Below are 17,114 nucleotides of genomic sequence, written 5' to 3'. Positions count from 1 at the left end.
GCCCCCGAGGCTGAAGCATATTTGGAGGCGCCGGGCACGAAGAGGGACCCGCTCGGCACCACCGCAACGGCTGCGCTGCCAGCAAAGCACCTGCCAGGTGCAGCGCGCGACCTCCGCCCCTTCTTTCCCCCCGCCGCGCGCGCCTAGGCTTAAAACGCGACTTTCTCCAGCCGCCGCGCCTCCCGGAAATCCCGCCTTAGCTCTGCGGAAGTGAAGCGGAATCCGGAGGGCGGCGGGGTGGCAATCATGCCGGGCAAGATGGCGGCGCCCACGGAACCGTGTTGAGGGGAACGAAGGGCAGGGCGGGCACCGAGTCCCGCTCTCTGCCCTTCCTAAGCCGCGCACCGCCTTGGGCTCCCGCAGGTACCAAAGAGAAGTTTTTGTTTGGGGGGGGGGCCTCGGAGAGCTCTTGCCCCTTCCGTCGGGGCAGGAGAGGAGAGGGGAGGACGGGGACTCTGAGGTGCCAAAATCAGGCGAGATGGGGCAACGCCGCAGCCTTTTCAGAAGGTGCCAGGAGAAGTAATGTCTCTCTCCTCCCGGCTTCTCTGCCTGTCGCCTCTCCTCTTTGCAATACTGCTTCTGCTCCCGTGTGTTCGGAAGGGCGACTCTAGGTCATAGGAACCTGCCTTGCCCCGTGTCAGACCGTTGCACCGCTTACTAAATGTTATGTGCGGTGCCTGTCAGTGGCTCTCCAGGATTTCAGGCAAGGTCTTTCCTTATCCCTACCTGAGCATCTCAATCTGGGACCTTCTCAGTGCCGGATTTATGTATAAGCTAAACAAGCTATAGCTTAGGGCCCCACTCTCTTAGGGGCCCCCGAAAAATTAAAGAAAAAAACACCTGGGTGTACATTTCCAAAATAAAAGATAACAAACAAAATAAAAGCTACATACAGCAACAGTGTTTTGTGTTGTGCACGCTCCTATGATGTAAGTAATGGGCTCCCCCTGCTAGCCTGCTCTCTAAAATATCACTGGTTTGCTCATTTCTGTATATAGGGTGCCTACATTCTGCATGTGCAACTGGCTTTAGGTACCTATTAGGTCCATAAATTACCATTTAGTATATATTCAAAACAAAAAACAGTGACAATTTGTTGTTGACAAAGGACAGCTGGACATATAAAGGGCGCCATTGCCTTCAGTAGCTTAGGGCCTCATCAAACCTAAATCCGGCTTTTCCTAACCTAAATATTGCTTTTCCTAAATGGAAGGGGTTTCCTTTATGGGACCCAAGGCATGTATGCTTGACTACTGAGCTGAAGTCGGTGTCAGTTTTAAATTATAAGCCTGTGATAACTCTTCTGTGTAAATGTACACAGGTGGTGCTAAATAAATCAATAGCTAAATAGCTAAAATAGCTTAAATGTTCTCTTCTGCTGTGTTTCCTAATACAGTAGTAGTAGTGGTAATAATAATAATAATAATTAATAATAATAATAATATCTTTATACCACACCCATCTGGCTGAGTTGCCCCATCCACTCTGGGTGGCTTCCAACACATATAAAAACATAATGAAACGTTAAACATTAAAAACTTCCCAATACAGGGCTGCCTTCAATAAAAAGTGCAACTTGCTAAAAAGCATAGCTTGCAGGGGTTTTTGTTATTATAGGCAAGGTGATAAAAATATTTTTCTGCTTTCCCACTCTTCCATTTTTTTCCTCTACTATCTTAGTTGAACAAAAAGAAAAGATGGTAGCAAGGATACACAGCTGTATGTTTTAAGGCTTATGTTTAGTGGGAGGTGAAGACTAAAGGGCTGTGTCTAAGGTCTCAAGAAGGATTTTGGAGGGGTTTGGCAGAATGGAGAGCCACACCATCCCTTAAAGTTCTGGAAGACACAAAGGGTGGATCGTTTTGAGGGAGCTGAGATCCTTTGGATGGTTTGTGGTGATGGAACAACAGGTGTAAATGTTAGTGTCAGAGATTTCTTGGGGTTGTTGTTGTTGTTGTTTAGTCGTTTAGTCATGTCCGACTCTTCATGACCCCATGGACCATAGCACGCCAGGCACTCCTGTCTTGCACTGCCTCCCGCAGTTTGGTCAAACTCATGTTCGTAGCTTCGAGAACACTGTCCAACCATCTCGTCCTCTGTTGTCCCCTTCTCCTAGTGCCCTCAATCTTTCCCAACATCAGGGTCTTTTCCAGGGAGTCTTCTCTTCTCATGACGTGGCCAAAGTATTGGAGCCTCAGCTTCACGATCTGTCCTTCCAGTGAGTTCTTGGGATATGAAAATGCAAGATTAACAGGGTACAGTCATGGAGGATTTGAAAGAAAGATTTGTGTGGATCTGAGAGTAGATAAGACATTGGCAGTGGATGTTGTTCAGTGGTAGAGAACATCCTTTGTATTACAGAATGCCCTTAGTTCAGTCCCTGGCATAGTTGGTTAAACCACACTGGGAATTGTAGCTGTTTGAGAGGAAGAGGGGTCTTCTAACAGCTCTCATATGGTTTGATTCTGGTATAAGCCAGTTTCCTATTTTCCTTAAGGAGGTGTGTTATGTGGAGGTAAATGAAAATGTTGGCAGAGTTCTACACAGAAATATGGCAATGAAGAAAGCTTCAGGCACTTAGACTTACTAGTGTCTCTTTTTCAGGGCTGTAGTTAATGTGATGGGGAGAAGTGGACTTCAGTTCTCTAAGTGAATTCCCTGATGCACTGGTTAAAAATGTCAAGAAAAGGGCAATTTGGTAGGATGCTGCACACCTTCCTTACTGACTTTTCCCCTTTGGCCTCATGTGTTTCTTTAAAATACACTGATTCAGTTGCTTAGTGTGACTTGCAACAATTAAAAACAACACCACCCCCTACAATAAAAGTTTAAACAACAGAATAAAAATGGAAACAGGTTCAGCAGATAACTACAGTACTGTACCTAAAACCAGGGTTTCCGTGATGGAGAGAGAGAAAATGTTTTACTGTGTAGAAGTATTTAAATTTTCTCAACATTCTCCTTGTTCTCTCCTTTAAATGTGTATGTGGCTAAAAAATTTTTTCCCTTCTTCACCATGGATTTACAGTATGTTACTTTCTTTTCTACTCAAGATTTGTGTTCCTTTGAGAGAATATGCACTTTTTCTATTTAAAATAATGTGTTCTAATAGGTATACTTTATCTGAGTAACTTGTGCAAGCATACAAAAAAGCATGTTAAATAGGTAAATGAAATTGTTTGTTCCAGACATAGGAGCTACTTTTTAGTGAGCATTCAATGAAATTGTGATGTGTCGACTTGACGAACTGAAGCACGTACACCAGGCTCATAAACATTGCTTTAGTGTTTGCCTTTATTGTCATGAGACTTTTTACTATGACAATTAAAAATGAAGTTTTATGGTTGTCTTATATCATAGTTGTAGTTTTTAAGATCTGTAATAAACACACACATTGCAGCTGGTGCAAAAACCAGAAATGTTCTCCTGATGTGAATGTTCAACTCTGGTGCTATTTTAATGGGCAATACCTACTTTTAAGTAAATATACCATTTTGTTGATGCTTGTCTAGTTATAAACAGTTTTATAGCCAATGGCAGTAGCAGGAGTGGAAAAGATTAGCTTGATCGGTTGTTTGAAAGGAAACACTGAATGACTTCCCCTTGGATTTTGCAGGCATTATGTTGTTTTATGCTTTGTTTTCATTTGCATCTTTTCCTGCTGATGAAACTAAGAATCTGTACTAGTTTTCATTCTAATCTCTATTGTAAGTAAATTCAGACTTTCCCCCATTGCTTGTAGGACTTTTTCCAGCACCTTCAAGACAAAAGCCATGCAGCAAATGCCATGCAAGTTTGCTTGCCTCTTTAGAGTCACCAAAGAAAGAGGAGTTACATTTCAACAGTTAAATTTCATCAAGCGAATGGTAAGTTGGTGTAATACTGTGTAGTGCTACAAAAGGCAGCGAAAATCAAGACTGCATTCATTGTACTGTATAGATTTCTTGCATAATAGTATTCATTACTTACAAAGGGAAAACAAAGACTATTCCATGAAACTTCTTGAAAGGAAAATAAATAACTAATGTGATTAGAGCAGTGATGTGAGGTGAAGCTTTTTCTATAAATACACAGAATAGACCGATTCATACACAGAATAGACCGATCAAAATCAGTGCACTTAAATCCCCTGATTTCATTGTGTCTACTCTTGAGTTTGCTTTAGTTGCATATCAGCAACAAAGAACTTTCCTTGTTGAAACAGCATAAACAGTTTACAGCTCAAATTAAAACTACTCTCTAGCCCACAATAGCTCAAGAGAGGTTTTCATCTTTCTGTGTATTTGGGATAATGTGAAACTACGGTATGTATCCAAGCAATGTGGTAGAAACTAAAACTTTTGAGAATCTGAATTAAATTTGTAGATCCTTATATAGCTTCAGAGGCCCACAGAATCTATAATAAAAAGTAGTTTATTTTATTTTACAAAATTATATTGTTTTTTCAGTATGTAACACAGCATAGCAAAGCCCTCAGCCAGCGAGCGAAGTTGAAGTCAGAATCAACTGCACCTCCTTTCCTTGAAGGCCAGCATTCAGGTCAGGAAAAAACGGTTATCCATGAGGTCAGATCGGTTTCACCTCTTCTGCCACCTTCATTTGAGAAACCAGTTATTAATGAATCTGAAGCACTGAAGTCCACAGTAATCGCCGGAGGCACAGGAACTGTAGTAGGACCTGCATCCAAGGAAGAAAAACAATGGAAAGAGATGAAACTAGAGCTGGATGATTTACCAGGCATTTTAGCTCGTTTGTCCAAAATCAAACTTACAGGTAATACTGTTATTCTTTCAGAAGTATAGGTTATTGTGCTAGCTATATATATATAATAAAAACAAAAACATGATTATCCTATTCTTGTTGTAAAAGTAAGGGCTGCAAAGTTCAATGGCGTTACTCTAAAATATGCATGTTTGGGATGTGCTATGTAGCCAGGCTTTGAAAGGTGAGTGCAATCGAGGGTGACTCAATTGAGGGTTATGGAGACATGTACTGTACAGCAATTGTACTCTGATATGAGGAGTTCTTCCTTTATTACCTGTTTGAGCTGCCTTTTTTACATCCTGAGTTGGAGTGGAGCAGAGATTTCTATTTGTATGCTTGTACCTGGAATTGTCAAGCAGAGTGTGTTCAAGGGTTTAGAGAAGAAAGCAGAAAACCCAAGTTTAATATGCCCTTCCATCTTTGTGCAAGCAACAGATGGCTAAGTCCCCTTTCTCCAGTGTTCCCTTAAACAAAGTGATGTGGACAGAGAGAGAGAGAGAGAGTTCTATGCTCTGTGTTTTCTAGCATGAGTGGATTTATATACTGCTGCTGATGTGCAGTAATGGGCAGTTATATGGAGTGGGAGAAAGGGGAATTTTTTTTGGCTCTCTGCTGAGCTCTTTAAGAATGCATTAATTTTAAACACCTTTCTTGCTGGTTCATTATGTTTTATTTGTGAGTGGAATATGATTTGGGTGAGCATGTGACTAAATCCTGTTATTTAGTTATAAACCACTGCGTCATCAAGATATATAATAGTGGTTTACAATATAAAAACAAAAAACCGAACAATAAAATTATAAAATGTTAAAAAGAAATTAAAACTTCCCTGCCTGACCTTTGATGGTGCTCAATTTTTTTGCTCTTGCACCTGTTCTGGATAGGTATAACCAGGGTACTACAACATGGTACTATACCTGATGTTGGTGTAACTTTTGGCTGTGCAGGCCACAAGGGAACTTAGTCTGTATCCATTCCTTGTGCTGCCAGCACAAGTCATAACTTTCTTTTTGCAGTTTAACCTTGATTTAAACAAATCTAAAGTTTCAGTACCTTAAGCTGAGACTGTCTCAGGCCAAGTAATTGTGTAAGCAATCTATCTGTTAATACAAAATCAAAGCACTGTATCCAGTGGTCACACAAGTAGTTGGCAGCTCACTCAAGCAATCTTTCTCTTACTTGTTTCTCCTGCAAAACCTCTTTGGAAGGTTGGGAGGGCCTTGCTAAAGAGTATGTAAGAGGCTGAAGGGAAGTAATCACCTCAAATCAGGCAGGGAAGCTTGGCACAACCCAAAATAGGCATAAATGAGAGCCCATATTTGCAGCGGTTGTGTGGGTTGCATTTTAGAATTAAATATACTTGCTACACATAGTGGATGATGATTGTAGATGCTAATAATGTGCCTCACATGGGTCAAGGAGGCTATTACAATTTTAATTCATTGATTTATTAAAATTAAATACCGCCCTTCATCCAAAGATCACTGGGAAGTTTGCAACACACAAAAACAAAATGCACAACATAACAAAAACAGAAATAAATACACTCCCCCCCCCAAACACCATTAAAAGGCCATATATTGTTTTAATAGCCAAATGCCTGGTTGAAGAGGAAGGTTTTTCCCTGGTGCCTAAGGACAAGTGAACATTCAAAAGAAGTAATTGTTTTGAAGCTTGGGAATATTATGTGTTCACTTTTTAGGAATTTGGATTATTTATACCAAATACTGTAAAGTCTGAATAGAGAATAAGCATTAGCTTATATTTTGCTTCATTGATAGAATGCTTCTTTATTTAATTGAGTTACTGAGAGCAGAAATTAGTTCTTAAACATTTAAATCTCCTAGACGTTTTAATAAAAAACTCATTATCTTATTTGGTTCCCTAATACTGGGTACAAAACGTTTGGTTTTCTAGGCTACTCTAATTTTAGTTGTTGTTCTCCTACCAATATAGTACTCCTAGACTTTGCAGTCGTGCACATTACACCAAAGGTATTCCGTAGATTTTCCAGATTCTTGATAGGTACTATATTGTAGTTTCATATCAATTTATTTTTCTTGATGTACAGAGGAAGTAAAATAAAGAGCTCACACTTCCACCTCTCTTCCTCCAAAAGTTCCCTGATATAAAATAGCATCACAATCTGCTTTATTTTTAGGGCTCCTGCTTAGTTTCTGCAAGACGTGTTACGAACATTTGTTTCAAATTACTGTTAAATGCAAGAATGCTTTAAGTACTTAGCCTCTTTTTAATGTTCATGCTGTAACCTCTAATGAAACATATATAACTACTCCAAACAAATCTAGGCTTACTAAGTAAACAAATTGGTGAGTCTCCTACCACTAGCATTACTCTTATATTTAGTGTTTCAGTGAACAAAGTGTGAGAATGTAAGGAGAAAAACATTCATGCCAAGCATTTTAGGAGAATGGTAGCTTTCCTTGGGGAAATATTAAAACCTGCAGTAATATGATCAAATTCCTCCCCCACAAATTAAATAAGAAACACACCTTTTCCTCCAACTTAGTTTTAGCATAGAAGTTCTGAAGAGTAGGGATTTCATTTTAAAAGCTCAAATGAAAAAGGCTGGGATTAAAATTTAATTTTCTATATTTTAAATGTTCTAAGAGTTTGGGTTTTTATTTTATTGCAGCTATTGGAAAGTCATAAGCAACCTTGAGATGGGCATATATGGATTTTTTTTAGTGTATATGACAAAGTAGTAGAATGCGAGTATGTTTTTTTGATATTTTTTTCATATTTAACTTTAGCTGTCAGTGTGCAATCTGCAGAGTCTGTTCCTTTAAAGTTTGGAGTCAATGGGAAAGGTGTAACCACTTTTACATCTAGACGTAGCTGCTTTTTGCAGGTATTGGCTGTGTGACCAAGTTCCCCAAGTACTCCTGAAGTTGCCACCCATTAGCTGATGGGTGGTGACTTCAGTCCTCCTTGCTGCACGGATCAACTTCCTCAAGGGGAACCTGATTGCACAGGCAATCCAGCAATGTCTCTAGCTGCCCCACCCTATCCTTAGGGTATGGATAGGTACATATGGAAGAATGCATTCCATTAGCGAGTTCTCAAGCTGTTTAAGATGTCATGGGCCAAAACCAGGACCTTTACCTGGGCTCAGCAATGAAGCTAATGCACTTAAGATAGGACTGAGAAAGAATTAAAGAATTCTGAACCAATGATTTTGTTTTGAATACAATAACTGAACTGAGATCACAGTTCTTCATACAAAATTAACTTCTGCCCCAACTCCAATTTTCATTTGAGCGGTAAAATGTAGGGTTTGGTGGGAAGAGTCATTTTGTTGCTATCGAACAACCATGTTAGATATTTGAAATCTTTGCTGATCTACTTCAAATCACCCAGAGTTTTACCTCCCCACCCACCCTACTTTATAGTAGGCAGCTCTAAAAGTTATAAAGGCATACATAGATGAAGGTCTCTAGGTCTGAATTTGAGGCATACACTTAAAGCTTGCTTTAGCCAAGGCCCTGATTATGCACTTGACAGCATAAACTTTGTTTTATGAGTGTGAGATACTGGGCAAGCTTACAGAAATATCTTTTCCAGTTGGATAAATGAGAATGTAGTGCAGCTGCTTTTAATGAGATCCTGATAAGTCGCAATGAAATGACTGCCTGAAATTAATCTGGAGAAATCAATGGAGACTTTAATTAGAACACTGGCTACAGTATGTTAGAACTTCTTTGAGGGTCATTGTAATGATAATGCCATACAGACAGCTCCCCCTCCCCCCTTCTATAAATGAACTGGTGTTTTGTTAAAATAAATAGATTTTTGAGTATTCGCTCTGATAAATTTAATTAAAACTTCTTGTCAGAATTTAAAGGAAGGCATTTACCTTTACTAATGGAAACCCAGTGATTCTGACAAAACTCAAATAGGAAGGGAGCAAAATATGTCATTTGTGATTTTTTTTTTCTGGCACCACTGTTGGTTTACCTCTCCACCTCCATCTTTCCTTTATTTAATTTCAGCCTTAATTTTTTCATTATGTTGTTTTTTAACTGTCATTAGGCTAGAAGGGTAGAAGAGAGAGCTGAGTAGTGTGATAGTGATTGCACATGTGACTTTAGCTTCCTAGTTATGGGAATATGCCTAGTTGCTTGGTGGAAATTGATACTCACCCTAGGCGTGTTGCTAAAGGTCACATGCAGAGAGCATACTACTATGTGCCAACATAGGAACACACCCTCATATTTGATAGCAGGAGCAGCTTCTTCTATTTCCCCTGTTTTAATCACGTGGCGGGGGGAGAACACTGTTATCATGGCAGTATTATCAAAAAGAGTAAGGATGACTCAGAGCTGGAAAAACTCAAAGTTGTCTGTGATGAAGTTGTCTTTATAACATTGTAATTGATATGTAGTGGTTCCAGCTACAAAACTGTAAGTGATCTATTTTATTAACATGTTGGTACTAAAGTGTGTGTTTGCATTACAGCCCTGGTTGTAAGTACTGCCTCAGCTGGATTTGCAATGGCACCTGTACCGTTTGACCTAACTTGTTTCCTGCTTGCCTCCCTTGGCACAGGCCTATCGTCCTGCGCTGCTAATTCCATCAACCAGGTTAGTGCTACATCATTACCTTGTCTTCACAGCTCAGTGCCATGAATACACAAAGTTACTCATTTTTGAAACTCCTGTGTGATGATAGACAAAAATATTAACATCAAGCATAACATGTTTATTTGGGAATACAGTGGTACCTCAGTTTATGAACACAATTGGTTCCGGAAGTCTGTTCATAAACTGAAGCGTTCATAAACTGAAGCGAACTTTCCCATTGAAAGTAATGGAAAGTGGATTAATCTGTTCCAGACAGTCCACGGAGTACTTAAACTGAAGCGTTCATAAACTGAATCGAACTTTCCCATTGAAAGTAATGGAAAGTGGATTAATCCGTTCCAGACGGGTCCGCGGAGTACTTAAACTGAAGCGTTCATAAACTGAAGCATGGGTGTAATTGGTTCCGGAAGTCTGTTCATAAACTGAAGTGTTCATAAACTGAAGCGAACTTTCCCATTGAAAGTAATGGAAAATGAATTAATCTGTTCCAGATGGGTCTGTGGCGTTCGTAAACCGAAAATTCATAAACCGAGGTGTTCATAAACCGAGGTTCCACTGTACTAGTTAAGACAGCATTTAAAGCCTTGTCAAAGTGGTGCTACTTTTGATGGTATAAAAGCGGCTGTAGGGGTGCAAGCAGTTTTTTCTGGCTCCCAAAGACTCCACCTGTTTTGGCAGCAGTAGTTAAAATAAACACAATAGACACAGTGCTGGGTTGGGGGGGGGGGGACTGAGGAAAATTCAGGTGTACATTCTTGAAACTGGTTTATTGTTATATGAAGAAGGTGCTTCTTCTGCCATATAATGGGAGGGAATTTCAAAGGGTAGGTGCTGCCATGCTAAAGGTTCAATTCTGACATCGTGTGGAATGGACCTTTGGATAGGTTTGTATCAGCTGGAAGCCCTCCTGCAGAATATAGTGGTCAGCTGGGTATGTAGGGGATGAAGTTATCTTTTTGGTACCCTGTTCTCATTCTGCATAAGGCTTTTTATTAGCGCATAGCCAGCAGTGGTCAGGCTATCCCGATACACAAATGGCTGGAGCTGTCTTACCAAACCAAGCTGGTAAAATGCACTCCTAGCCACCAAGGCCTCTAGTGACAGATATCAATCCAGAAGCGCTCCCAGATTATGAGCCTACTCTTTCAGTAAGAGCACGACCCCATCCAAAGCAAGGAGTGGACTAATTTTCTGGACTCAGGAACTACCTACCCACAGCAAGTCCATCTTTAGAGGTTGTCATTCAACCACTGAATCCAAGCACTGGTCCAGGGCTTGCATGGCCTCTCCTGATTCAAATGTTACAGAGAAATAGAACTGGCTTTTAGTACTAGTAATACCGTATATACTGGCGTATTAGACGGCTTTTGAACCCAGGAAATTTTTTTCAAAAGTTGGGGGCCCGTCTTATACGCCGGGTCCAAGAATCTGCAGTCACCGCATACGGTGGGGGGAGCTCAAAAACGGCCGCATCCCCACTGTATGCAGTGACCATATGAACGCAAAGAAGCGCGCTCGGGAGGGGGCTGCTCCCCGCCAGGGAGAATGGCTCCCTCGTGGCTTTGTGACCTGGATCAGCGCAGAGATACAGTTTTGTGTATTTCATTGGTGTCAAGCTGCTGCCTCTTCTCTTTTTGTCAGCGCAAAGCAAAGGGATCTCTCCGTCTCTCTCTCTCTCCGCTCTCTCTTTCACTGCTGCTCAGCGTCTTTCGCTGGCTGTGTGAGCCTCCGATGTCTCTGCCCCTCTATCGCTATCCTCTCTGTGGTTTCTCTCCCTCTCCCTGGCTTCTATTCCCCTTTTGCTCACTGAGCCAGCCTCGTTGTCTCTCTCTCCGCTCTCTCTTTCACTGCTGCTCAGCGTCTTTCGCTGGCTGTGTGAGCCTCCGATGTCTCTGCCCCTCTATCGCTATCCTCTCTATGGTTTCTCCCCCCCTTTTGCTGTCTCTGCCTCCCTCTCCCTCTCCCTCTCCCTCCTTTTGATCGATGTCTCTGCTTCTCTATCTCTCCTCTCTCTGGCTTCTTTCCCCCTCTCAATAACTAAGCAAACAAACAAACCACCATTTCCCCGGCTGCAGACTTGAGTGCTGGAGAAGACAGCCTCCCCTCCCCGCCAAAAAAGGGCTGGAGTACATCCCAAATTCTATATTTTAACTTGAAAAGTAAGGGGTCGTCTTATACGCCCAGTCGCCTTATACGCCAGCATATACGGTACTACTAATGTGTATAGGGCAGAGTTCACAGAGCCTTTACAGTGGTACCTCCAGTTACGAACTTAATTCGTTCCGGAGGTCCATTCTTAAGCCGAAACCGTTCATAACCTGAGGCGCGCTTTCGCTAATGCCGTCTCCTGCTGCTGCGCTGCTGGCATGCGACTTCCGCTCTCATCCCGGGGCAAAGTTCGCAACTGGGAGCATCTACTTCTGGGTTAGCGGAGCTCGTAACCCGAAGTGTTCACAAGGAGGATGGGACATAACATGAGGTTCCACTGTATAGTTTTTAAAAAGATATATATTTCTTAGTTTACAAAAGTATGTGCAATGTCTCTTTTTTCCAGTTGCATTTTCTACAGATCAGTTTCATTTGTTGTGAGACATTAGTGTTACATTAGGAAGAAAAGGGGGAAAGAGGTGGAGGGGGGGAATGGTGACTGGGGTTGGGTCGGGTGGCGATGCTTCTACAGTATTCTAGTGTATGTGAGCCTTTATAGTTTTTGTGCTTTCCCTCAAAATATACCTGTGGAGTAGGTTACTGGTTGTTACTGAGGCTGAGCGACAGGTTGCTTTCATGTGATGCCGGCATCACAGAAGAGCCAAACTACATATGGCATAATATCAGCATTTGCAAGTATGGTGATGCAGTATAGTGCAGGAGGACCTTCTTGCAACAAGGCAGGTGGAGGCAACATCACTGAACAAGTGACAAATACAAAGTTGTAGAGTTGGAAGAGACACTGAGCACCATCTAGTCCAACCCCCTGCCCCACAGTTGTCCCATACAAGGATCGAACCTGCAACCTTGGCATTATCGGTACCATGCTCTAGCAAGCTGAGCTCCACCAAAGTCTTGAACAAAAGGCTTGTTGAGCTACACAATGTGTATATGTGTACTATAATGCACCACCCTCAAGTCCTTGGAGGGGTAGAATAGGAAAGAAATCCCAATGATTAATTGCCCATTTCTGTTTTATTAAACAAGTAGGAAAATAAAATGGAAATCCCACCCTGTGATGTGATCCTGGAGGCAAATTATGTTTTCCTCAGTCTCAGTTGCTTTTCTTAACCTGCTTTTAGTTTAGTTCAATACCCATTTTAGGGTTGTAAACCTATTTTCTGATCTCCTTATGAAAACTGAAAATCAAGCTTTTGTAGTGTCAGATCTTTATGTGGAAAGAATTTCTTTTTTTGGAGTTCAGAGATTGATTTATGGCACTGCCATGCAGATAAAACGTGTAGTGTTGTTTACAACAAACCGTACAACATTGAAATATTGAAAGATTGCATGTTCCTCTTAGAAGTCAATTGCATTCTTCTGAGACTGTGGAATGGTTCAAAGTGGGAGAAGATTGTAAAGATGAAAGCAGGATGTTTAAAATGGTTTGAATTTAGTAGCTGAAAGATAAACTGCCATGGTTAGGGTTTGAGTGATTGTACCTTGAAAAAGAAGCAGATGGAATTGCATATCTTGTATTGAACTTCTAAAACGTACAGTGGAAATTAAAGAAAACAACACACAGGGAAAGAGAACAAATCAAAAGTGATGATGTTATACTATCCCCTTCTGATTTGTGGGGGGCAGGAGGGGAATGTTTTCCTCAGATAATTGTATTGCACATCTGCAATAGCTGTACTTCTGGCATTTGATGTAAAATACTTGCTAATTTTTGTTTTCATAAACATTCCTTAAAATTAATAAAGAAAAGCCAGGAGATGGGTGGTTGTGCCAAGTGTAGCCTAGCCTAGCTCACCACGCACTGGCAGCACAAAAATGCATTGCACCTGGGCTTCCCTTTGAGGACCAGGGCTTTTTTTCAGCTGGAACTCACTGGAACGGAGTTCTAGCACCTCTTAGTTGTGTTCTGGCAGGTCTGTATTGTTGTGGTCCTGTACCCCTGCGTGACGCTCAGGGCTGCGCAACAGGGGCGGTGGGTGGCAGGGCAATTTCAGTGGTGCGATGGCGGTGTAGGTTGGTGGCAAAAGTTTTAAAAAATTCCCTGCGGCTTTGGGTCAAGCAGGTGCTCCTAAAGACAGCTCAACAAGTTTGGGTGGGTGCTCCCCCTAAAAAAAGGAGAGTTCTGGAACCTCTTTTTCTAGGGGGAAAAAAGCGCTGTTGAGGACCATTTGGAAACTACAATTAGTGCAAAACACAGCAACATATTTATTAGGCAGAATTTGATATTTGCCAGTTTTGAAACAATATCTCAGATTCCATTTCATTTATCACAGAGTGCTGGTTTTGATCTAGATGTAACCCTAGATGTAGGCTTCCACATTTTGATCACCATTACAACTCTAGTGAGCATGATGAGCCCCAGTTATACTCTAATCATGATGCTGCAGAGGTGAGCTGGGTTCTTCCTGGAGGTTGTGCAGCCATCCCCTTCTTAGTTCCAACTTTGGAAGGACAGCTGGAGATGGTTTGCTGAGACACCATACAGAGCCAAAATGACGCTTGTTCCGATTCCCTGCTCTGGAGCACATCCTTGGCCAAACTGGTAAGTTCCATGCATCTCTTTCCCACAGGAAAGGGTGGTGGTGGTGTTCTTGGCTGTTTATCCGTTTATCTGTTCAGTTTATTCTCAACTGCAGGTGACCAGGTTAGGAATGAATACCAGGATTTTAATATTTTGACATGTTGACTCTTCCTGAACTTCACCTAGTTGAATCTTAGAAAGACAAAGGGAGGCTATTCAGTTAGTGGTGCTTGTTCTTGGTTTTGCCTCTGGCCACCTGCCAGACCAGAGAGAAAGAGATCTGTGTTATGTGGGCGCATGGTGTGGTTTTAGTTTCCTGTGGGAGGGGTTCCAGCAAAGCAAGAAACCAGTGAAAACTGATGGGGCTTCCTGTTGGTTACAAGCCTTATCAGTCCATACCGGCTGGAGTGTTGGAATGCACAGTCCACACAGCTAACCACATTGTATTAATTAGGAGGGAGCAGGTCAGCTCACTGCCTTCTGACTTCAACAGAACGTGGAAGGAGCATGTTCTTCACTGCCTTTACTTCCTTTGGAAGGGGGAAAAAACTTTAAGACAAGGTTTGAACAACCACAAACATCTGAATACTGGATTCATTTAGTTTAGATAAACTCTTCTGTGAGAGTCTGAACAATGTGCTGTCACTCACACACACACACAGACAGACAGACACACAGACACACACACACACACACATGGAGGAAGTGCTTTTTCTCCTGTGTATGGCATGGTGAGACAACTTGTAGCTGCCTGGAATTTTTTGAAATTGATAGAGAATGGAGAGCCAATGCGCTTGACTTCTGTATAGTTCATTTGAGATTAACACCTGATGCATCTCTGTCTGTCTTTCTCTGAAGTTTCCTTTTGTTTTGACTGAGCAGACAGCCTGCAGCAGGCAGCGCTTCCTTTCATCTTCCTCTGATGATCAAAAGATTGCCAAGTGGTGGTTATTAAAACCTGGTGTTTAAGCTCTGAAGTGCAAGGCTGTCAGTGTAGGAGGCAGCCAATGATGTAATTTACAGTATATAATAAATATAGGGGAAGTGCAACACTGGAAGTCTATCTCCGTGCTCAAAAATGTTCTGATATATGCTGCTTTGATATTTTAACTGCTTGGCAACCTTCATTAGTGGTTACTGTGAGGATCATAAGTTATGGCTAGTCCGATGATTCATAATTGTAACTCCGCTAAATCGGTGAGCATCAAGAAATCCGCAATACTGAAGACAAATGGTTTGACCAGTGATGGTATTATTTCATGAGCTGCGAAAATGATGAGCACTTAGAGACCGAACCTCCACAAGTACAATAAATTTTAAATGCAGAGATCATCTTTCTAAAGCATAAATTATTTGACCTGTGGCTGAAACTTGATAAAGGATCTTGGTAAGAATGTTATAAATTAGTGGGTGCCGTTGTTAGGAGAGTGTCTCAGATAATAAGCATAACCAATGGTGAATATGTAGCATAAGGAGATTGCAAAGGGAGGAGGGGAACCTTTGCAGGCATTTGTGTTGTGTGCATATATTATATTTTGAATTAAATGTCCTGGCAAGGGTGAAAAAATAGCTGTAGAAACAAACTAGAGAAAGTAACAAGTTATTTTCCTTTTCATAAATTGTTTCATTTAGTCATGCTTTATTTATAAATATGAAGCGTGTCAACGTGGAGCAACATTCATGCTGGTTCTTGGTCCCAAAGATCATCTTGTAATCCTGTGGCTCCGAGGTATACTTTGGAGACGTCATGGCTGCTAAGAGTTTTGAGTGTGTACTGGCAAACATTTCTGGTATGAGTTAGGGTGACAAAAAACCCCACTTACCTGCTTTATAACAAAGCAATGTATGCAACAGAGGTGTAAAGTAGGACTACATCATCTCTTTCTCCTATTTATATCAACACTGCTGTTTTAACATTGCTTGATAGTGTCTATATGCACAAAGGGAGATGCATTCCTATATAATTTTTAAAAAAACCAGGCTCTGACAACTCACTGCAGAGACCCTCTTAAAATACTATAGCTGAGAGCAGCCTCCTGCACTAGCTTAGAAAGCCCATTGTGCGTGTGCATGTGCGTATACAGGTGGTTTTGTGTTCGCCTTACAAGACTACTTCTAACAAAATGTTGGTTTTGTAAGAAACAATGTAAAGCAAAATTCTCCCTTCATAATAAACATCAATCAGAAGAAGAACAGAATGTCTGCATTATGCAGCTAATATGGGAACTACTTGCCCTTTTATTTTGTCCAATAATTAATAGAAGATTCCCCCTTTAAATTAATGATTGTCTGAGACACATGAAGATGGGCCATAACAGAAAACTACAAAATACGGAGACAAAATACATAATAAAACAAAAACAAACCTATAATCCCCCTCCCACAAGCATATTTTAAAAGCCATGGAATGTTATCAGCCAAACGGCTGGTTGAAGAGAAATGTTTTCGCTGGCACCTAAACATATATATAATGAAGGCACCAGGCAAGCCTCCCTGGGGAGAGCATTCCACAAACAGGGAGCCACCTTTCAAGATCTCTCATCGAGGAGGCACATGAAGAAGAGCCTCTGATGATGATCACAGGGTCTGTGTCAGTTCAAATGGGGAGAGGGTGCCCTTGAGGTATTGCGGTCCTGAGTCATTTAAAGCTTTACGGGTCAAAACCAGCACTTTGAATTGGGCCCAGAACTGTCTTCAGAGACAGCCCTACATATAATGTGTTGCAGTAATCGAACCTAGAGGTTTGCAGTGCATAGACAACAGAGGTTAGGCTATTCCTGTCCAGATGGGGTACAGAAGGGCCACCAGCAGAAGCTGATGGAAGGCACTCTGCAGCACTGAGGCCACCAGAGATCTCAAGCAACAGCAAAGGATCCAAAAAGAACCCCAAGCTACATACACATTCTGGATAATCCCACTCAGCAGTTTCATGTAGATGTTACTTGATTACATCCTTTTTTATTTTGCTAGTAATTGATTTCTGATTTACCTTCCCACCTCCTCCTAATCTGATGGGAACTCTTTCATTTAACAATACTGCCAGTAGATGCTTCATT

At 41.5% G+C, this 17,114-nt stretch overlaps 1 protein-coding gene across 1 annotated transcript in view; it reads left to right on the top strand.

Annotated features, from left to right (window-relative positions):
• Nucleotides 1–222: 222 nt before the first annotated feature.
• LOC118079914 (protoheme IX farnesyltransferase, mitochondrial) overlaps nt 223–17,114 on the top strand; it is a 97,752-nt gene continuing 80,860 nt past the window's right edge. The window contains exons 1-4 of the mRNA XM_035104664.2: nt 223–363; nt 3,743–3,866; nt 4,449–4,773; nt 9,244–9,368. Coding sequence (XP_034960555.1) covers nt 3,774–3,866; nt 4,449–4,773; nt 9,244–9,368 — 543 coding nt within the window. The 5' untranslated portion in view covers nt 223–363; nt 3,743–3,773. The remainder of the gene's footprint in view (nt 364–3,742; nt 3,867–4,448; nt 4,774–9,243; nt 9,369–17,114) is intronic.

The sequence above is a fragment of the Zootoca vivipara genome, chromosome 2 (genome assembly GCF_963506605.1).
Source record: "Zootoca vivipara chromosome 2, rZooViv1.1, whole genome shotgun sequence".
NCBI classification, from domain to species: domain Eukaryota; kingdom Metazoa; phylum Chordata; class Lepidosauria; order Squamata; family Lacertidae; genus Zootoca; species Zootoca vivipara.
This window is presented reverse-complemented; position numbering and strand designations above follow the sequence as displayed.